Consider the following 22,273-nt stretch of genomic DNA (forward strand, 5'->3'; position numbering starts at 1 on the left):
GAAATATGCCGCTCTAAAGAGGGGCTTTTCTTATCTCAAAGAAAGTATGCACTTGATCTTTTAAATGAGGCATGGAAGCTTGGAGCAAAAGTAGCTAAAACACCACTTGAAGAAGGCTACAAAGTCTTGCGTGAGGGGGAGTTTGAAGACAAACCATTTGGAGACTTCATGCTCTATAGGAGGATGGTTGGAAAGCTGATCTATCTCACCATTACAAGACCAGACATCTGTTTTGCTGTGAACCAAGTCAGCCAGCATATGCAAGCACCGAAGGTTCATCATTGGAATATGGTGGAAAGGATCATGAGATACATAAGGGAGGCTCCGGGTCAAGGTGTTTGGATGGGTTGCAACAAGAGCACAGAGATTGTGGGATATTGTGATGCAGATTGGGCTGGTGATAGAGTGGATAGGAGGTCTACTACATGTTATTGCACCTTCATCGGAGGCAATCTAGTTACGTGCAAAAGCAAGAAGCAAAAGGTGGTATCATGTTCAAGTGCTGAGGCAGAATATAGAGCAATGAGGAAGCTGACAAGTGAGCTCATTTGGATCAAAAACTTGCTAAGAGACTTGGGCATAGAGACATCAACACCAATTACCATGCACTGTGATCACCAGGCGGCCATTCATATAGCTTCAAACTCAGTGTTTCATGAAAGGACAAAGCACATTGAGGTGGACTGTCACAAGGTGAGACAAGCTGTGGAGCAGAAGATCATTCTACCTTGCTACACTAGAAGTGAATACCAGCTAGCTGATATCTTCACCAAAGGAGCAAGTACTAAAGTCTGTGAGTTCATTCATCCGAGATTGGGACTCATAGACCTGGATAGGTCATGATCCCCTTAAGTCATGAAACATCTACTCTTTTTCTTTTGTGTGTTTTTGTCCCATTGGGTTTTTCACACAAAAGGTTTTAATGAGGGATGTCTTCATGAGTTCCAAGCTTAACCATACCTTATGGTAAAGCTTGAGGGGGAGTATTGACATGAAGAAATAAACAGAAGAAGTTTTCATCTAGCAAGGCTTGCCAAAGGATATCAAGAAAGACCATGAACAGTACCCGCGGAGCTACAGTAAAAGCAGACTGATATTATATTTTAGCTTCCCTAGTAAGCCAAGGGTGTTTGGCTACTAGAGTAAGCCTATTCTATTCTGCTTATGTCTCTTATAACCAATTGTAATGACATTTTTTAGATCTAAAGAAATAAGAAATCCTTCCTTACTCTCTCTCTCTCTCTCTCTCTCTCTCTTGTTCTTCACTCTGTTCTTCAATTTCTTTCATTATTCACATGGCTGTTGTTGGTTCATGTTTGAACCGTTTTGTTTCTTCTATTACCGAGTCATAATTGATTGTGATGATCATATCTTCAAATCAGAAGAGATGGTGCATGTTTTGGTGTTCATCGATCTGTTTTTAACTAGAGTTTTTTGAAATACCATTTAATTTTATTATTAGGTGTTAAACGGGTAATAAGTTATTACTACTAACTCAACACCTAGTGCCTAAAATATTTAATACTCCCTCCTTTTTAAAAAAAATCACTTAAACATTTTCACATAAATTAAAAAAAAAATGATTGAATTGCATTTATGTTTTTATTAATTACACATATTAGAACAATAGTATTTGAGATAAATAAAATTATTTATAAAATTAATACAATTTGTAATTAATAATAAGGTAAAAGTAAATGTAATATGCATTGGAATTCTAAAATAATTTTTTTGTATAACAAGAAAAAATGTTAAAATGACATTTTAAAAGAAAAACGTAAAGAGTATGAGACTTAGATTATTATTTAAACAATGTAAACGTTTAGAGAAAAGAAACTAAAAGTCATAGTTAACGGTTTCTCTCTCGGGTGATATTCTTAGCGATCTCTGTAACTACTGTCTTTTATCGCACTTTCACCGGCCGGCGTAGACTCCGACGTTGGTCGTACTCGTCTTAGTATCTTGTGCACTGTTACTTAATTCTACAGCAAATAAATCATTGAATTATGGTCATCATGAATGCCATGTTGGTTTTGTTGATGTTTCATATTCAATGCCTTCTTCCCTATCTCTTTTGTTAAGAGAATGTCATTCCGATCACCAACTTCAATAGATTATCAGGCTTATTTCTGATGGAGAATTATTTATTGACATAAAGAAATAAACATTCGAAGTTTTCATCTAGCAAGGCTTGCCACATGAAATCAAGCAAGGCCATGAACAGTATCCGCAGAGCTACAGTAAAAGCAGACTGATATTGTATTTTAGTTTCTCTAGTAAGCCAAGGGTGTTTGGCTACTAGAGTAAGCCTATTCTATTCTGCTTATGTCTCTTATAACCAATTGTAATGACATTTTTTAGATCTAAAGAAATAAGAAATCCTTCCTTACTCTCTCTCTCTCTCTCTCTCTCTCTCTTGTTCTTCACTCTGTTCTTCAATTTCTTTCATTATTCACATGGCTGTTGTTGGTTCATGTTTGAACCGTTTTGTTTCTTCTATTACCGAGTCATAATTGATTGTGATGATCATATCTTCAAATCAGAAGAGATGGTGCATGTTTTGGTGTTCTTGTTCTGTTTTGGTGAAACATCCAAACTGTGTCTTTGGTCGATACGGTTCTCTCGTCGTTTTCTCTTCCCAGTGTTGACTGTAATAATAATATTCATGTGTAATAAAATTGGTTCCTGTTCAGAGAAAATGATAAGGACATGGGATATCGTGTTTGATGTGTGGTATCTCTTCATCCAGAAGAGTTTATCTTCGGTGAGTGGGCCTCCATTGATGAAGTCTACTACCAACTATGTTTGTATGTGTCTTATATGGCAGGGTGATTTCGTTCTAGGGCTTCAATGCTTATGGAAGAGAAGACCACCACAAAAATCGCTTTGGTACAATTATATAAAAAAGGGTGAATCAAACCGAACTGCTATCTACACCATCATATAGATGGGTTTCACAAAAGATTATATGGTCAAGCTATCTATGTCGCAAGGAAGGTTATACAGAATCTATTTTCTTACCAAGAACACATATACAAACTAATTGGTACCGTGTCGACGTTTCAAAGCATGTCATAGATGCAATGGGTTTTTCTATACGATTTGGAAAGAAAAAATTGCCAAAATAGCATACCAATCATATTAGAGTGAGACAAATTCTGGAGAAGCAAAATAAGAGAGCATATGTTTTGTTAGCATATAAGGCTTACTGCAAAAGAAATCAACGTCAATCTTCACGTCTACGAATGATTCATCTTCAACATATGTCGCATATTTCTGTTTGTGTAATAATTTGTATTCTGTTTCTTTGCTTACGATTCTATAACTCGATTTGTACTTCGATCTATCAATAAAATCTGTTTAGACAAAAAAACTATATAAACATTTAAAAATTATAATTAATTATAATTGGTTTAACTGGTTTTGGTCGGTGGAAGGGTCCTTCTATGATCTATGGAGAGCGCTAGATTCACTTCTAACATTTAAGAGAACATAGAAGATCCCTTCTATATGGGATCGGATCTGGATTAAATTTGTGAAGAATAAGTTTTTCGATATTTTTGTTTTGATTTATTTGGAGTACTTTTTTAGGAAGGGCACAAACTAATTCCTAAAGAGAATTTTTTATTTGGAATACTTCTTTATGGAACGGCACAAACTAATTCCTAAAGAGAGTTTGTGACGTTGACAACGTATGGACTTTCTCATAATATTTAAACAAAATTTAAAACATGATTCCATATCTACGTGGCTACATATGTTTAGTATTGTGAAACTATTTCGAACCCATATTATTTAACTTTCCAGAATCTGCTTATCATTAAATCGTCCATGTGTTGTTAAGATTTTGATATTGGTTGTCATATTCTGATGTATAATTCACTCTTTCAAATGGACTAGACTGAAAACATAACATTTTCTTTCATATCTTCTCTGTCGGTAAAGGGAAAAAAAAAGGAAAAATAAATTTATGCAACCAAATTTTGCTTAAACTATTTTGTGATATTATATATACAAATATGTATACAATTTTCCGGAATCCCTCCGGCTTATCTTCTTTTTCTAATCTTCTTTTCCAAAAAATATAATTACGTTTTTCTTTTTAATACATTGAATGGCCAAATATCAAAGGAAAGAATTAAATGGTTATTTCTTTCCATATTTAAATTTAATGATATATAATACAGTATTGAGTGGTCCATTAGTGCTATTTTTTTAATAACTTTAGTAAGGGTAGTTTAATTAAAAAAAGAGCTCTGAAGAGTGCTCTCACCTTGACACGTAAGCATATTACCTAAGATTGTTATTTAACCAATGTTGTTGTCATTTAATCCATGAAAAATCTAGGACTAATATATAGGAGATGGTAAACGTTAGTACCTATAATTAGTGTCTTAGTGATACAATTAGTATTATATATTTTTGGGTGGATATGGGTAGACATGTCAATTATGGTCAAAACCCGCAGCCCGAGCCCGCCTGGCCCTAAAAATTGCCGGGTTTGGACTTAGTTTTATAAGGCCCAAAAAAATTGGGTTATTTGGGATAAGTCCATTTGGATTTTGGGTATTTTGGGCGTAAGTCCGTTTGGGCTAGGGCCGGCCCGAAAACCCGAAATTTTATGCTTTAACTTAAATATTATCGTTTTTACAATCAAAACCATTATTAGTATTGCATATTATTTTAATATTTTTATCCAAACTCTAATAAAGTAACTATAAAAATTGTTAATGCACTTTATTGTTTGATCATTATAAGTGTCACACTTTAAATTTTGCAAATGTACATTCTTCTTTTATGTACAACATATTTTTTTTAATTTCAAAATGCAAAGTATGAAACGTTTGATCATGTTTATCAACGTTATCTTATATATTTAGTTTTAATTTATATTTGAATATCTAAATTTTATTAAGTTTGGTTTGTTTATAATATGTTTTTAAAGCATACGAAAAAGTAAAACTTTATTGATAAAGAAGAAAGGTTTAAAATCAATGAAACTATTTTTTATGAAAATTCAAATATATTAAAATGATGGAAATGACAATGACAAATTATTTTTCGAAAATCCTAAAAAAAACCCGAAAAACCCCATAGCCCTATAAAGATCGGGCCGGGCTTTGAATTCGAGACCTAAAATATTTCCGGGTCGGACTGGACCGGGCAAAAAAGTTTAAGGGCTTAGCGGGTTTAGGCCGGGCCATGCCGAATTGACACCCCTAGGTATGGGATAGTTTATAGGTCCCTAGTTTATATTTGGCGTAGTGGTAATTATTTTTCATTTTGTTTTCTCATGACGTGTTTGTCTAGTTGAGTTACATGCATCAAAGACACATCCAGTAGGAGACCAAACGATGTGATGCTACCGACGAGCTTTCCATGAAACAAAAAAATCTGGGTTCGGAGAATGGTACCAGTTTGTCTTCATGTCTCTTCATGAACTCTGCTTCTCATAAACTCAGATGTAGAAAAATAAAATACTACGTTTTGCTCTAAGACCATATTTGGAGCGATTAGAGTTTTGGTTTTGCTCTGAGGCGTATTTCGGAGCGGTTAGAATTGAAGCCTTGAAGACTTCTATTAGATCAGTATTAACAAAGAGTAACAAAAGGGCAGAAAGAGTTGGCCAACTTGAGTTTTATGAAAGGAGCCTCCAGATTCAACATCCCAAAATTGACTTTCGACCAATCACAAAACCGACATGTGGGTGCTTTCATGATCACATTCCATTGCATTTTAGAATCTCTCTTTTCTCTCTACCACTTATTTTTTCTTCCATTGTATGCAAATATGTTCGAAGACTAGTCGCTGAACTTTCAATCTATGTACTTATTATGTAATTATGATCATTTTGATCAATGATTGAACGTATAACCCCTTATATGATCGTCAATGCTTTTTAAAAGAGAGCATATAGTTAACTCAACTCTAAAGAATCTCGGAAAGGGTAATTATATTTTTGTTGACTAATCCTAATTATATATTTATAGCTCGACAGAATCAAATTAGTCCAACACATGAATATGCAGTAGCCCTCGTGTCGTCTTTATTCTACACAGAACGTGTTTCATCAATACAAATCTCTTTTTTTTAAAAGATATTCTCTTTTCCGCAAGTTGCTCGCTATTTCTTCCATCTTAATAATATCATGATCAGACTCTCGTCTTCTTTGGTGTCTAGCAAGACATCATTATCAAGTTCTAAAATATAATTAATTACTCTTATCATTTCCCATGATTTTTCAATGCATTATGTAATATCCTAAACCGGATTATAAATATATAAATATTAAAGCAAAGCATACCCAGAAGACCTCTAAAGAGCAAACAAAACCATAGTCTCACTTTCAGTGCTTCCAACGCTTTAATAATGGAAGACTCAAGAGGAGGTTGACAAGACATGAAGATATTAAGATAAGTGGTGCGTGGTCAAATCTTATACATGCAACTTCGACCAAAAGGTAAACCCAAATTTCTATTGAATTGAAAGTTTCCCATTCAGCCAGAGTCTCCGGTCAAAACCAATCTCATACGTTCTTTTTTTTCCAATATAGCAGCAAGCTTCAAAGACTATTGCACAGTTTTTTCAAAGCTGTCCCCACATATCTTCATCTTCTTCTCTTGCAACCTCATAAACCATGCTCTTCTTCCTCTACAGTTCTGTCTGAATTTCCGCACAAGTCAACTCTCCTGTCGTAATACCATTCAAAGAAGGACCATACAACAAACGGGTAGGAGGAGAAAGATATAATATAGTTTCTTCAGAAAATGGAACATAAGTCTTGATATTTTGTAGATCTAGATATCAAGAATCACATCACCGATGAAGACTATCTCTGTGTTGGTCTTCTTCTTCCTCTGCTTTCTCATCGCAGAAGCCAGGCGCAAGAAAATGACAGATTGTGCCTCAACATTCTCTTGTGGGAGCCTCGACTTCAGGTTCCCTTTCTTTAACACAACCATGCGGTCTCGATGCGGTCTGTTCAGGCTGAAGTGCACTGATCACCAGATTTCAGAGATGCAGCTCCAGAAAAATGGGAAATGGTACAAAGTGAAGAGCGTCTCTCAAGCCAACACCATAACCATCACCGACCCAAGACTTAACAAAAGCTTGGAAGCAGGATTATGTACTGACTTGTCAAACTTCTCTCTTCCAGATTCTCCATGGCTCGAGTTGACCACTTTGTACAAATGCAACAGCAGTAGGGAGAATGGTTTCACTTATGCAAATTGCAAAGGAGGAGGAAGCAGCTTGTACTACTCCAATTTGACAGATCATTCAGGGTGTTCAATTATCAAGACTCCAGAGAGCTGGAATATTTCAAGAAACAAGAACCAGTCTAATCTTAATGCTACTTTCTCTCTTCGTACAAACGTGACTGGAGCCTGCCGTCACTGCTATAGACGAGGAGGAGAATGTACGATGATCAAAGACAAGTTTCACTGCCGTGGAGGAAGCAAAGGTATGCACAATGAACCATGAATGATGAATGAAACATATGAGATGACAATATAATTCAATTTCCCGCTTCTTTGTTGTAGATGACTACCAAAATCTGAAGTTAAAGCTAGGATTAGGTAAACAAGAGAGATGTTCTGTTCAGCCAACTTAGTTTCTTTATCTTTCTCCACACAGTATCCAATTTGAATCAGTTTCCTCCCTAATTGTCCAGGAATCGGAGGATTTCTCATCTTGATAATCAGCTTGGTTGCACTCTTTATCTTCATCCAAAGGAATTGGAGAAGGAAAAACAGTTCAGACCTCATCTCAACATACAACTCGAACTCTGACGTTGAGTTTAGTCATGTCTTCTTTAAGATACCAATCTTCACCTATAAAGAACTACAAGAAGCAACAGACAACTTCAGTAAAGACAGGTTACTAGGAGATGGAGGCTTTGGCACTGTCTACTATGGTAACATGATCAAAGCACTAACATTTATAGAAAGTGACATCTCTCTGTTAAGCAATGTTTACTTCCTTCTCTAATCTCAGGAAAAGTGCGTGATGGACGAGAAGTTGCAGTGAAGCGTCTCTATGAGCACAACTACAGAAGACTCGAGCAGTTCATGAACGAGATAGAGATCCTCACACGTCTCCATCACAAGAATCTAGTCTCTCTCTACGGATGCACTTCACGCCGCAGCAGAGAACTTCTCCTCGTCTACGAGTTCATTCCAAACGGTACAGTTGCAGATCATCTCTATGGTGAAACCGAAAACCCAACACACCAAGGATTTTTAACATGGTCGATGCGCATGAGCATCGCCATTGAAACAGCGACCGCTTTGGCTTACCTTCATGCTTCTGATATCATTCACCGCGATGTCAAGACTACAAACATTCTCCTCGACCGGAACTACGGCGTCAAAGTTGCGGATTTCGGACTGTCGAGGCTGTTCCCAACTGATGCAACTCATGTTTCAACTGCTCCTCAGGGCACTGCAGGATACGTGGATCCTGAGTATCATACCTGTTATCATCTAACCGATAAGAGCGATGTATACAGCTTCGGAGTGGTTCTTGTAGAGCTGATATCGTCCAAGCCTGCTGTTGATATAAACAGGTCCAAGAGTGAGATCAACCTATCAAGCTTAGCTATAAACAAGATACAGAACAACGCGACCCACGAGCTGATTGATCATAGTCTTGGATACGGAACCAATGAAGGAGTTAGGAAAATGACTACAATGGTGGCAGGTTTGGCTTTTCAGTGCTTGCAGCAAGATGGTACAATGAGACCTACAACGGAACAGGTTGTGAAGGAGCTAAAGGAGATCCAGAACGAGGAGCAAAAATGTCAATACTACAACTACAGAGAAGAGACGGTAACTCCGCATCCTTCGCCACCAGATTGGGGAGAGGCTGCGCTCATACAGAATAAAAAATTCCCCCGGTCACCCATCTCTGTGACTGAACAATGGACCAGTAAATCAACCACACCGAACACCAGTGCCTACAGTTGCTAAGGTACCATCAGGTTTTGCTTTCTTCTCATTTGTGTCAGTGGAAAGATATAAGATGAAACACAGAGTTGTGAAGTTGCAGGTATTGAGAAAATATACATAGTGACATAACTTGAACTACTAATCACCAATTTTCTATGTCTAATTTTGTCTATCATACTCAAACATATGTAACTATATCTGTATGTAATATTGACTCAAATGTCTAAACAAAAGAAAACAAAAAAAAAAAAATTGACTGAAAAGGTTTTGCTCGACTAAGATTACTCACACCTCTCAGCTCCATTATGATACCAATAGCATCTACTGAGTTTCAGGCCTATCTATCTAGTTAACCAGAAAATAATTTGCATGCATCATTAGTATAAAAGGGAAAGATTCCAAAGGCTCTCTCTAACCAGAAACAGATGGCTTCCATTAGTTCCTTCAACAAGTGGTAAAAGCTTATAGCCCTAGAATAAGACTCTGTTACCTCGTTGTAGGTGAAGCGCCCCCCAATACTAAGAAAGAACAAGGAAACAAATCCTCTTCCTTCTTGCAGCCTCTATCATTAAGGTCCAAAAAATTCCATTCAAAGCATCTACATTTGAAATACTCAAATCGCTTTCTATACACGCTTATCATCATTATAACTCAAATCGCTTTCTATACACGCTTATCATCATTATAACTCAAATCGCTTTCTATACACGCTTATCATCATTATAACTCAAATCGCTTTCTATACACGCTTATCATCATTATAACTCAAATCGCTTTCTATGCACGCTTATCATCATTATAACTCAAAAGGGCCAAAAAAGTTATGTATTGATAGGTTAACAGTTGTTAGAAGAGAACAGGTTACAACTTGATCACCGGAAGGGAAAAAATCACTCAACTGAAACAAGGCTTTAGGTAAAAAAAAAAACTTAGGACTAGGAGCATGTCTCCAGTCTGAAAACAAGCCTTATTTGCTTCCAAGACGGATAGGTGAAGTGTTGATCTTATTAGATTGGGTTTGTGACTCTCTCAAGCTCTCTTCTTCTTCTGCTCCGTGTCGACTAACTAAACTCTTCGTTTTTTCTTCTCTATTTTGATTGTTTGATTTATTAGTCTCTGGTGGCACAACTTGTCGGAAAAATCTAAGCATCATCTCATAGGTTGTAAATGTAATAACTGCTGATGGAGTTGTCCTCAGTAAATTAGTGGCGCATCCACGGTACATTCCAGGAATCCCTTCGCTTCTAAACACCTTCTTGACGCAATCAACAACTCCGGAATACTTAGTCTCAGCGTTTCTCATTTGCCCTTGTTCTTGAAGTTTGGCTCTAATTACCTGCTAACGTAACATAAACCTATCTTAGTCCCGGATCAGTTAGTTATGAGCCTAAGAGTGAGGTTGATAGAGGAACAGGAGGAGAGAGACCTCGTGTGGGTAAGTCAAAACAGAGGCCAGTACTTTCGCGATTGAAGAAGCAATAGCTACACTGCCAGGACTTAGATTATCGACGGATGTATTATCTGAGAGCTTTAACTAGATATGATCAGAAACCAGTTGGGATTTGGGAACAGGAGCATATGAAATAGATTTATGTAATTTAGTGGAGGAATCATGCTTTACCTATGTTTGCCATGTATTGCTTGATCTTTTCATATGCAGGAAACTGGATTGCAACATGGCTAATCCCCGCCAAAGAAGGTAAAATGCCACTGTTCCAACACAGGAAAGATATAACTGATATAAGCACGAAATGTCACAGGAAAAAGGCTTTCAAAGTGACAGAGTTTCATTGCCAATAGTGACCTGTAAAGCCCTCGCAATCCTTCTTCATGACAAATCCTACTAAAAGCAGACATAATGCTTTTGTAAGGTACCACATCCGTCCTAATTCCTTGCGTCTGAACAAAAGTGTGAGAATAAAACACAATAAAAAGAAAACAATCTAGAATGTAAAGTAATACTGAAACCAAAGAAAAGAGTACAAAAGCTCTACCATTAGTCTTGTCTTGACAACCCAAAGTGGATTGGTTGCAATAGAAGTGGCAGCTCCGGCACCAGCAGCCGCTACCATGTTTGCCCCAACACTAAGCTTGCCATCTATCATGAAAAGACCGAACGATCCAAAAGAATTTGGTAAAAAGAAAACCAAATTTACGAAATCACTGGACAACAATACTCTTCCAGCGCTGCATAAGCAAAATATAAAGCACAAAAAGATTTGCGTTTTGTTAATGATGAGAACAAACCACTTGACTGAAGTACATCCTTTAGCTTCCCATAAACAGAGAAGTAAACCTGTGCATGTACCAGAATATCTTGATTACAAGGAAAGACATAGCAGATCCGTAGGAGAACGTTGGGAAAGTACTGAAAAAAGAAAGGGCCAGCAGAGAAGAAAAGAAGCGCTTACAGCCCAATTGGGAAGGAGAGCAATGATGGTTGGTGAAAGACCTCGATACATTCCCCTAAGACCGTCCTTCTTAACTATATCCTGTAGGCTTGTAATGATCACGCTACCTGATATTTCAACAGATGCAGCTTGTTAGCACCTACAAGCTGAGCTCCAGAGAGAGAGTCTTGATCAACATGCAACAAACTCCAACAACAACAAAATGCATAGAAAAATCACATATCATCATCATCGCATAAGATATGCAGCAGCTACATCTACTTTTTAACATTCTTAAGCAAACTAAGCTTCATATTGTTAGCAACTATAAGCATAGCTTCAGAGAGAGTCTTGATCAAACATGCATACACACACAAATCACATGTCATCATTCATCATCACATAAGATCTACACCTACATCAGCTTGTTAAACATAGTGAAGCAAACTAAGGTTTCAAAGTTACCTCTTTTCCCCGAGACTGGAGCTTCCGGGAGACCAACAACCTGTAACCTCGTTTTGATCACATCCAATGGACAAACGAAAGTCGCCGCGATCGCCCCTGAAAAAAAGTTCCCCAAACCAAATAAACTCACCAACGAGACCCAGGAGAAAGAAACAGAAGAAAGGATCATCGAAACTGAACCTGCGGTGGCTCCGGCGGCGGCGTTGCAGGCGACTTCTCGAATGCTCCGGTAATCCAAGGAAGAGCTCTCATTCTCAATCATCTCCACGTGATTGTGAATTAAACCCTAAAAAATGTATCTCAAAAGTTTGAATTAAGAGATCTCTCAAGTAGTTGATGATGAAGTGGGATGAATATAAACAGTTCCCGTCCGTTTTGACATTGACCCGACCCGGGGCGGAACGTGCGGGTTGGTAAAGGAAGAGACTTTGTGCCCTTCTCCTAAAACAGGGGGTCGCGTATGGTTTAGGCGTTTAATGTTAAACACACAATAGAGAGGGTCGGTTTTTTTTCCTTCTTATAACGTTTGGAAAACAAATCTGGTAGATTTGATTCCGCAGTTTGTTACTTTGGCATCAACACACAATTCAAGAAGAAAGTTTAACACTTTCTCGGCTCTGCTAAGAATCTCTTTCCTTGTTTTTACAGTAAATAAAAAAGAAAGAGTGGATTAGTAGACAAAAAAAAATAGAATATCAATCTCACTTTCGTAAAATTAGAACCAATAATGGAAATAAGGAATATAAGATAAGAGAAAAAATTTCACTTTTGCATTAAGAATGTGAAACTTCGTTACATGCTACAGAGTGTGAAGATCCTTCGATATCTAGATATTTTAAATTGGTAAAAATGATGTCTATATTAACATAACAAAATATGTTTTCTCATCTTATCTAGAATAATTCTCATAATATAAGGATTTGTTATCTAATTTTGTGCTCTAACATATTCTACGAACAACGAACAAAGTCCATTAAAATTAAAACGTTGTAGTTTTTCTTTAACAATAACTAGATCTTTGATCCGCACGACCGTCCGGCTTTTCTTTAATACTAAAATATTTTAGGTTATGCAATAAAATATATCAATAAATTAATATATATAATTTGGTCTTATATATTATCTAATTTTATAATAATATTTATGTGGTCTGTAATATTAGTACTATAAAATTTATAAATTTTGTATTTTTGTAACAAAATTTATTTTAAAAACATTATTATGTAACAATATTGATTTACATAATTTTTGTTTTATTTCTTAATTTGAAATATATTCAAAAATCAAATTAAGTTGAACCTATATAAAAGAGAATTTGGTATATAGTGATTTAATTAAACCAATTTAGTATAGCTGTTTAAATAATACACCGAATTGGTTTTTAATTCAAGGGAATACACAGACGTTAATAACAGTAAATGAAATTCTTATATATATACGATTGAATAAAGATCAAATGTTTCATCTATGAAAGAAAATGTAAATTAATTATATTACAAGGTAAAAACATTTAAAAGTATGACTTCTAAGTGATTTAAATTTTTTTTAAAAAAAATCAGATATGAAATAATTCATAATTTATGTGTTAAATAGATAAAATACTTTTTATTTTTAAATTAGGAATAGAAATGAGTATTTCTTTTTAAAAACATCTTTTAAAATATTTCTTAAATTGAATTTTCAAAATTAAATCAAATTTTAAATGGTTATCATTATAATATTATTAAATTATTTTACATAATTTTTTTTTTGTTTACAATCAAATCTAAACTAAAATTTAGTTTCTGATTATACTTTGTGATAATTAAAATTTTAAATAACTAATTTCAGAAATATATTTGAAAAAGATTCTAAAAGATATTTGGAAGATTTTGCTATATATTTCTTTAAGATATTTATTAGTATTTCAAATAAAAATAAAGTTATTAAAAGATATTATAATTAAGTTATATAAAATTTAATAAAAATATTTATGGATGGTCCAAATAAAAACACACATGAAAAAAAATCATAACTTCTATTTTAATAGTATAGATTTATAGATTTATGTTGATTCTATACCATCGATTTTAGCTATTTAAATGTTTTAAACAGAGTAGCAGTGTTGGAGAAAACAACATAATTTCATAATAGGTATTTGGTTCATTAATTTTCTTCTTACTTACCTTGTATGTTATTTGAGTCAATTTGCTGTTTTGTTTCTTTTACCCTTTTGCATCATAATTTTTTATCACAAGACTTATGTTTCAATGACAGCTAGGAATTTATATATCTATATATATAAAGTTATATTTTTCTCTTCTCGTGACAAGTGACAGAGGGCTTTTGCGACACGTGTCCTCCCTTAAAAATTCTAATTTTTTAATCTATCTATCTATAAATAAAGTTATATTTTTTTCTTTTCGTGACAAGTGGCAGGGGGCTCTTGCGACACGTGTCCTCCCTTGAAAATTCTAATTTTTTTAATCTATCTATCTATAAATATAAAGTTAGTTTTTTCTCTTCTCATGACAAGTGTTAGGGGGCTTTTGCGACACGTGTCATCCCTTGAAAATTCTACACAATGCGCCACGTCATCCCTCCTACCCTATTTTGTGACACGTGTCGAGCAGAGAGAGAGCTTCTTCTTTTTCCTTTTGCTTCTAACTCGCAGAGCTTTTTTCTGTGTTTCTAACTCGCGGAGGAGTAGCCGGGCTTTCTGTTTATTCATTGGGCTTTAATACTTTCATCTTTCTGGCATGTCTGGTGTTTAGGTTTAGTTGTACGCTCTTTTCCAGTTTAACGCTGTAACTCATCGTTAGCTATCTTCTCCGAAGAGATTTTATGTAAGGTTTCTCCCTTTCTTAAATTCTTATTTTAATTCAATCATTAAACTCCACCCACCTCTCCTCCCACTCCATCTCATTTATTCACATTCACGTCTGTAACAGATACAAGCTCGACATATAAATAAGTGTTCCGGATATGATGAAGACCTACACCGTTCTAATCTCTTATAGCCTAAACCATCTATAGTTATTCAATCATTAAACTATAAGGAATTTCAATAAAAATGACCATATCTACATTTGTTAAAGTCAATGATGAAAAATATAATATAAATTGAAAGTTAGAAAAAATCATTTAAAAATTAATGAGATGTATTTTTTACGCTATAATAAACTTTTAAAATGTACGATAATAAAATTTTAACAAAATTTATACAGATAAAACATTTTATTTCATATAATACTGGATCTCACATTAATATTAAGTATATATGCCTAAAATAACGACATTTGGTTATTTAAAAATTGAAATATTATTTTTTCTTATTAGTTAATCATATTTAATTAATATATGTATGTTTTAATTTAATTTAAAATAAATTAAAACAGTAATTTTAAAAGATATGTAAACTATGATTAGTTTTAATTTAAAACATTTGGTTGAATGCGTTAGTGTTTGATAAAATAGTGTGATGATCAAAGATCATTTAAGGAAGAATTTGTTTGCTTAACCCAATTGAGTTTTATGTTAAACACTAAAATAAAAAAAATGAGTGAAAAAGTGTGATTTAGAACAAATTAATAGAAAAATTTCTTAAACTACCATTTTCCTAATACATGTTTTTATGTTTACCTTAACCAAATTTATCCTTAGTTTTAAAGAGATAAATCCTACTATATATTAATTGAGAAACCACTTAATTGACTTTTAATTATGTATCTTTAATAAGTTATGTTTAAAAAAAAATAGTTATATTTGATTGGTTGTTAACATTTATTAGTTATTATTTTAATCAAATAAAAAAAGTAACTCTAGAACTAATTAATACAAATTACCAAATAACACAAATTATATTACAAATAATAATTTATGGAAACTAATTGTAGAATTAGAGAAAGAATATATATGTTTTATCTTTTTTTTTTATTTTTATCAATTAGTTATGTATAATTAAATAAAATACTTTAGCATTTTTATAGAAATAAATTTAATAGTTATATATTATTATATAAAAGAATTATATTTGTAGGTAATGAATTATTATAACTTTTATGTTTTTTAAAGTTAACAAAAAACCGTTTACAAAAGATCTTTCATGATAAAAGTTTCTGATCATTGTATTGGTCATATTGGAGTTACACAAAATTTTTGATTATCTAAATATTTGAAATTAAAAATTAAAATTTTTAATTTTTGATTATTATTCAAAAATTATAACAATAAAGATAATATATATTTTTTTATATAATATAACTAGCCGCGAAATCACGGGCAAACCAGTAGTTTTAATTAATTTGAGAATGGAATAAAGGCTAGTGCTAGTCTAAAAGACGAATCCAAACAGAATCCCCTTAGTAAGAGGCGTTCCTCCAGGAGACTGGCGTTCCTCGAGAACTAAAGTATTCAAAGTCTAATCCCCAATCGAAGCCAAGACAAGACAGTCAGCTAATTTGCATCGTCAAGCTTCAAGTTCAAACTGAAAGAGAAACATTAGTGATGTATAAAAAGAAGCAAAATTGAAAATCAAAGAAGGGGTCAATAGTGTGATGTATAAAAGATCAATCATTTACATATGAGGAAGAGTGGAATTTAAAGCTTCAACCACTTTCGGATTCAGGTTCCGCGGAAAATGGGCAATCTCAATCTTGCGGTGATCATCAAGAACCCTGGAGACTCCGCCCAGTTCCTCCTCGAGAAGCAAAAACATCCTGCAAAATTTGGGGACGAAGCTTACGACTCCTACGTCGATTCCAATCTCTGGGACCTCCCATCAGCAGATCTACCGACTCTAGAAGACGGAACAAGGTCCAGCTTTTCTCTCTCTATAGCTGAATCGTGCTCAGAAGAGATAGATTTGAAGAACTTCGACTTAGAAACTATCCTGAATGGAGTAAGTGTTGTAATTCTACACTACACTCTCTCTCTCTCGCCTTTTCTCATTTGCTCCCTGAGTAAATGCAGCTGTTGGCGAATCTAGGGATTGAGTTTAGCGATGTGGGAGAGTGGAGTTTCGACAGGTATGTAGTGGAGCCTGAGTTTGGACCTGACTCATGCGTCCGTACTTGTTTTCTCGCCGGGAAGCTAATGGATACAGACAAAAGTTTACAAGGTTGTCCCTTTTTTCCTATAATGTTTTGTTTCTTTCTTGAGGTTTTGGAAATAGAGAACTGGAATCTGGATAAGTAAACTCACTCGTTTATTGTGTTGTAGTGCAGACAACTGTAAGTGGATGTCCATGGAAGCTTGCGTTGACTGTCTTGTTGATGCAAAACAGGGAAGTGATCGTGTTGGACCATTAGTACTACTCGGGCTTGGGGATGGTTCCATGAAGCAGAAGTTGTCACCTTCTCTACCTGTCCAGGTCTGTTGTTACCAGAAAATCTTATCAATATTTAATTAGAATCTTACTTTCAGGTCTTTTTGAACCTCAGGAATATCCACCTGGTGTTATGGTTGTGCCAATGCGTAGCAGGACATTGAAACCTTTCACGACAACTAATCTGGTTGTATTTGCTCCAGAGAATGTTTCAGTGGACTATAAAGAGACAGGTTTTGTAACTCGTGGGGATGCGTTGATTGTGGATCCTGGTTGCCACTACAAACTCCACACTGAGGTTTTTCCCAAATCCATGTGTAGTTTTTGCTCTTCGTATCATATATATATATCCTTTGTTTCCTTAGGAGTTAGGAATGTATACACAAACTCTTCTCGCCATCTTCAAAGATCTGGTTTGTACGTTTATCATTACAAACTATTCATAACTGCATTGCTTTGTCTTGATCCAGCTCAAAAAAATTGTTGATGCTTTACCTAGAAAGCTAATTGTCCTTGTTACACACCACCATCGTGATCACATTGGTGGTATGGATCTCTTGTTTTCTCTCCTGGTTTGGTGGATTCTTTTGTTTTCCTCCCTACTCTCTCTCTATGAAAATTTAACTCAGGCTTCTTTATTGACTATTATGATATACCTCCTCTTCATCCATGTTTCAGGACTTTCTGCTATACAAGAAAGCAATCCTGATGCTGTTCTTGTGGCACATGTCAAAACTAAGAACCGCATTGGTATCATTCTTCAGTATAGTGTTCCATCTTTGTAAAGTTAATTTCGTCTTATGTTCGAATACTTTGTGATTTCAGATGGTTGGTCTGGTAACTATACCCCAGTTTCTGGAGGAGAGAACATATATGTCAATGGTCAGAGTTTGACCGTCATTTTCGCTCCGGTACTTATCCAGCCACCTTAAAATCTTGCGTAACCCTTAGATTTGCTGCTCTGTATACTGTTTAGTAAACTATTAACCAAGGAAACATACTCTCCCAGGGACACACAGATGGCCATATGGCACTACTTCATAACCCCACTCGTTCTCTGATTGTTGGGGATCATTGTGTTGGGTAAGACGAGGCAACTTCACTAAATCTATGTTGCTAAAGTGAACATAGAGTGACTCAACAAAATGTTAATGATCAATTTGCGTTGTTTCAGTAAAGGAAGTGCTTTCTTGGACATAAGGTCAGGTGGGAACATGACGGTAAGTGCTAAGTAGCCTTTGGAAGCTTGGTCGTGTATGCTCACGCTGTTTTCTATTTCGAATTGTTCAATGGAAAAGGTTAACCTGCTATAGGCTGGCATGTTTCCTAGTTGTGTTTTTTTTTTTCAAGTTTTGCTGCTTCAATATTAGAAGAGACAGTTTGTTCGAAAGTTTTGTTTAGTCATCGTATCAAATGTAAGTAGCACAACTTCCCCAGTTTCCATTTTTTCATTTGCAGGAATACTTTCAAACGACATATAAGTTCCTGGAGCTTTCTCCACATGTAGTGATTCCCATGCATGGAAGGGTCAATCTGTGGCCAAAACACATGCTTTGCGGATATCTCAAGTATGAATATGCTGTTGTAGATTAGAATCTGACTTTCTGAAAACCTGCGGATATAACTGAGCAAACTTGATAAGGAATTTTGATGGGAGAATAAATCTTGTTTTACAGAAACCGCAGGAGCAGAGAAGAATCTATCCTAAAGGCCACTGAGGATGGCGCTCAGACATTGTTTGACATAGTTTCCAATGTGTACTCAAAAGTGGATCGCAGTTTCTGGTTGGCTGCAGCGTCAAACGTGAGGCTGCATATCGACAACCTAGCTGTAGAAAACAAATTACCAGAGGTAATTATACTCTTCTTTAATCCAAATGAAAATGCATACAATATGTGTTTGCGTTCTTAACCTTGTTACTACTGCTTATGTTTGATTTTGATTCAGGGATTCTCTATCCAGAAATTTAGAGCAAGTTGCGGATTTAGTTTTAAGGTACGGTGGGCAGCGGGTTATACCGGTAGCCGGATTCCATTCAAGATCAATAAGCGAGGTTTAATTATGTCAGTAATAGCTGCAGGAGCTGGTTATTTTCTTCTCTTCGCTTGCAAAAAGAAGAACACTATTGAATCTTGATTAGTGAAGGCCTGTGGCCACAGCTTATTTAATCCATGTGTGCTCCTTTGGCAGAATGAGAAGTCCTTTTGATAAATATGAAATACCAATGAGATAGCCAATACATTGTACTAGGGGATTCTCCGGTGCTCATGCATGGATGTAACTCTTTATAAAATTAGTATATTATAATTAATTGATATTTTATTTTTGGTATGAAATCAATTTATAATATATATATATATATATATATATATATATATATTATATTAATAATATTATTTTATTTTAATTAGACATATGATTTGTGAAATTGTATATCTAGCCAGTTTGGTTGTTTTTTTTGGTCAATTTGTTTATCACTTGGGTATATTGGATTGAATCCATTTATCTCAATTCAACTATAATATTTTATTCAAAATATAGTTAATTTTGATTAAATTTTTATTTGCATTTAGATTTGTTATTTTCTTAGATATTTAAATATATTTTAGTAAGATTATTTATAATGTATTATAAATTATGCTTAGAATAAAATAAAGATAAACTGAAGTGTTTGGTTCAAAATTACATAAATGATTATAACGATAATATTCTGAAGTCTCACGCGTATATATAAATATAAAACTATATTATAACAATTAGTAAATATTTTATTTTTATTTATTAATATATTTTGAGTCATTATGTAACCTATATGTATAAAAATAAATAGATCTTTATTATAAAATTATATTTTTGTTATTGTAGTTAGATCTTTTATTTTGGATATAAGTTGGATTAGTCGAGTAGCTCATGTTGTGAGTATATTGACTATTGGATTACATGTATTCTTTCAAATTCAAATTCAAGTATAATTATTTTTGTTTTTAGTTAAGTCAAATCAAATTAGTTTTATTTCTCGCTTAAATGTGTGTGTATTTTCATAATATTTATCAAATTTTATATTAATTTTTTTAAAAAACATTAGAAAATAAAGGGATGTTCAATAAAAATACTACATACATAAGTATTGCTGATAAAGTTTTGTAAGCTCATGAACGAATATCAATATTTACAATAATTAAAATATTTTATAACTTTTAAATAATTGTATGCCTAAAAATAAGATTTCAGATTTGCTTGGGTATTTTGATTATGGGTATATTAAGTTTCACAAACATAAAATCAAAAAAGAAAATAAATATGAAGAAATAAATTTCAGTAAGGCTTTTGTAATTTTTTTGATCAAAATAAACTTATCATAAAAAAATATTTTTAGGTTTCATTTTTAATATCTCTTAAAATGAGCACTAAAATTGTGGTTGATTTTATGAGATCATATTATATAAGTTAAATATAATTTACATGTATTTTTTTGCTGTAATTGTAAGACATTATAGTCACCTAAAGATTATGAAAAAACATTTCAATAATAATAATTATAAACTATTTTTAGTCAATTACACATACATCGGCTTATGCTATTTAATGATTTTATGTAATTATCTAAGAAAACAGAGGGGAATTTGCCAAAACTAACACACAACTTGATTTTAACCCCAAACCTATACCCAAACTTGAATCAAATGCAAAACTAACATAAAAGCCTTGTGAAATTACAGCTCAGCCCCTTGTGACCAAAAAAAAACAGAAGCCATTTTTACGAATATAGCCCCAGTAAGCCGTCTGAGTCGTCTGAGTCGTCTGAGATGTTGGAAGTCGTCTGGACGACTTCAAAGTAAGTCTTCTGGTGTAGCTGATCTTAAAAATAAGTTATAATTTTTAAAAAAAATATTTTGATAAGTGAAAAATTAAAATCATGTAATTATAAACAGTTTTAAGTGATATAAATTAAAATATAACAAAATTGAATTGTTTTCAACATAGATGAGTGTAGGTAGTGAATCATGGTATTCTTTGGTCTAGGGTTTTGCAACATAAGTTGTAGTATTGTATGTATTCTTAGGGTTAGATTTTGGAAAGCTTGAATGTTTTATTGAAAAATTATTTTTTTACCTATACGTGTTTATTTTTGTGTATAGTAAACACTTTTGAAGTTTAATTTGATTTTATGAAGTGTTTAGTTAGTTAATTAAGTTTAGAGGTTATGTTTAGGGTCTAGACTTACATTTCAGTCGTCTGGTGAAAAAATTAAAACAGACGACTTACATGTAAGTCGTCCAAATATTCCCGCCTAAATTTTTTTTTAAAATTATTTTTCCACTTAAATAATTTAAACCAGGCGACTTACAAGTAAGTCGTCTGAGAAGTCTTCTATTTTATTTTACCGCTAAAAATATTTTAATTTTCCGCTAAAAATATTAAAGTCTTCTGGACGACTTAGGCTAGGAAGTCGTCTGAATCAAAAATATTTAACCTAATTGGATTTTTTGTCTCCCTATATAAAGAAAAATTTACACATTCTCTCTCTTCCTCTCAAATGGCTGCAACAAAAATGTAATGTTCATTATTCTAAAACTCTTCAACCTCTCTCTAATCTCTTTGGCTTGAAAACACGAAATTTTATATGAAATTTTCAGTTTTGTTTCATGTCTTTCTTACTAATCTATCTTTTTTTGTAGGTTTTTAATCAGAAGGTACTCATCTTCCACTCATTTAAAGGTAGATCTATTAATTTTATATATGTATTTTTGTGTGTTCTATAAAGGTAGATTTATCTAATCTTCCACTCATTTTCTCTGTTTTTAAGTCATTTAAACGTTTTTGGATATGCAAGTTTTTCAGATCTGGATTTGATATGGAGGTTTTTCAGATCTGGAAGACTTCTGGGACGACTTACCTGTTAGTCGTCTAAAATATAATGCACTAGACGACTTCCAGAAAATCTTTCAGACGACTTCCAGGAAGTCTTCCAGACGACTTTCATTTCAGTCGTCTGGACTTCCTGCAAGTCGTCTGGAAGTCGTCTGGAATCCTGGAAGTCTTCTGACGAAGTCTCCCTTTCATAATAGATCTGAGCGTTTTGGTAAGTTTTTATGTCTGATTTTTCTTCATTTGGTAACTTCTTGTTGTATAAAGTTCTTACTTTTTTCCCAAACTAAAACTCT

At 33.9% G+C, this 22,273-nt stretch overlaps 3 protein-coding genes across 10 annotated transcripts in view; 2 read left to right on the forward strand and 1 right to left on the reverse strand.

Moving 5' to 3' along the window:
* The window catches only part of LOC106294896 (probable serine/threonine-protein kinase At1g18390), a 40,858-nt gene extending 31,615 nt beyond the window's left edge, over positions 1-9,243 (forward strand). The window contains exons 1-6 of one of the 6 annotated variants that reach the window (XM_013730598.1): positions 6,317-6,460; positions 6,554-6,730; positions 6,796-7,462; positions 7,542-7,577; positions 7,673-7,915; positions 7,996-9,240. In XM_013730598.1, coding sequence (XP_013586052.1) covers positions 6,823-7,462; positions 7,542-7,577; positions 7,673-7,915; positions 7,996-8,969 — 1,893 coding nt within the window. In that variant the 5' untranslated portion in view covers positions 6,317-6,460; positions 6,554-6,730; positions 6,796-6,822 and the 3' untranslated portion in view covers positions 8,970-9,240. Of the gene's footprint in view, positions 1-6,316; positions 6,461-6,493; positions 7,463-7,541; positions 7,578-7,672; positions 7,916-7,995 lie in introns of those variants that run through there. The other 5 variants (XM_013730594.1, XM_013730595.1, XM_013730597.1 and 2 more) reach the window with 5 other exon arrangements.
* A 483-nt stretch (positions 9,244-9,726) lies between these two features.
* LOC106343825 (nicotinamide adenine dinucleotide transporter 2, mitochondrial-like) lies at positions 9,727-12,408 on the reverse strand. Its single transcript, XM_013783152.1, has 9 exons — positions 11,984-12,408; positions 11,804-11,899; positions 11,360-11,466; positions 11,196-11,244; positions 10,943-11,046; positions 10,753-10,847; positions 10,570-10,658; positions 10,375-10,469; positions 9,727-10,284 (listed from the first exon to the last, which is right to left on the reverse strand). The coding sequence occupies exons 1-9, from the start codon at positions 12,063-12,065 to the stop codon at positions 9,916-9,918; spliced, it is 1,086 nt and encodes a 361-aa protein (XP_013638606.1). The 5' UTR covers positions 12,066-12,408; the 3' UTR covers positions 9,727-9,915.
* A 3,698-nt stretch (positions 12,409-16,106) lies between these two features.
* Positions 16,107-19,432, forward strand: LOC106343705. Of its 3 annotated transcripts, XM_013782994.1 has the most exons (12): positions 16,107-16,682; positions 16,754-16,901; positions 17,008-17,153; positions 17,224-17,406; positions 17,579-17,654; positions 17,787-17,858; positions 17,934-18,019; positions 18,118-18,191; positions 18,283-18,328; positions 18,567-18,676; positions 18,785-18,959; positions 19,056-19,432. In XM_013782994.1, the coding sequence occupies exons 1-12, from the start codon at positions 16,422-16,424 to the stop codon at positions 19,242-19,244; spliced, it is 1,566 nt and encodes a 521-aa protein (XP_013638448.1). In that variant the 5' UTR covers positions 16,107-16,421; the 3' UTR covers positions 19,245-19,432. The 3 variants fall into 3 exon arrangements, with proteins under 3 accessions (XP_013638448.1, XP_013638447.1, XP_013638449.1); XM_013782993.1 differs by having other exon boundaries at positions 17,579-17,858; XM_013782995.1 differs by having other exon boundaries at positions 16,138-16,682; positions 17,003-17,153; positions 17,579-17,858.
* Positions 19,433-22,273: the final 2,841 nt, after the last annotated feature.

The sequence above is a fragment of the Brassica oleracea genome, chromosome C5 (assembly GCF_000695525.1).
Source record: "Brassica oleracea var. oleracea cultivar TO1000 chromosome C5, BOL, whole genome shotgun sequence".
In the NCBI taxonomy this organism is placed as follows: domain Eukaryota; kingdom Viridiplantae; phylum Streptophyta; class Magnoliopsida; order Brassicales; family Brassicaceae; genus Brassica; species Brassica oleracea.

Excerpts from the sequence above, each read along its gene's own strand:
- LOC106343825 (XM_013783152.1), bottom strand. The coding sequence starts at position 12,065 with ATGATTGAGAATGAGAGCTCTTCCTTGGATTACCGGAGCATTCGAGAA. Across the intron at positions 11,900-11,983 it reads CGCCGCCGGAGCCACCGCAG|GGGCGATCGCGGCGACTTTC; the intron begins GTTCAGTTTCGA and ends ACTTTTTTTCAG. Across the intron at positions 10,285-10,374 it reads TTTTGACTTACCCACACGAG|GTAATTAGAGCCAAACTTCA; the intron begins GTCTCTCTCCTC and ends TTACGTTAGCAG.
- LOC106343705 (XM_013782993.1), top strand. The coding sequence starts at position 16,422 with ATGGGCAATCTCAATCTTGCGGTGATCATCAAGAACCCTGGAGACTCC. Across the intron at positions 16,683-16,753 it reads TAGAAACTATCCTGAATGGA|CTGTTGGCGAATCTAGGGAT; the intron begins GTAAGTGTTGTA and ends GAGTAAATGCAG. Across the intron at positions 16,902-17,007 it reads TACAGACAAAAGTTTACAAG|ACAACTGTAAGTGGATGTCC; the intron begins GTTGTCCCTTTT and ends GTTGTAGTGCAG.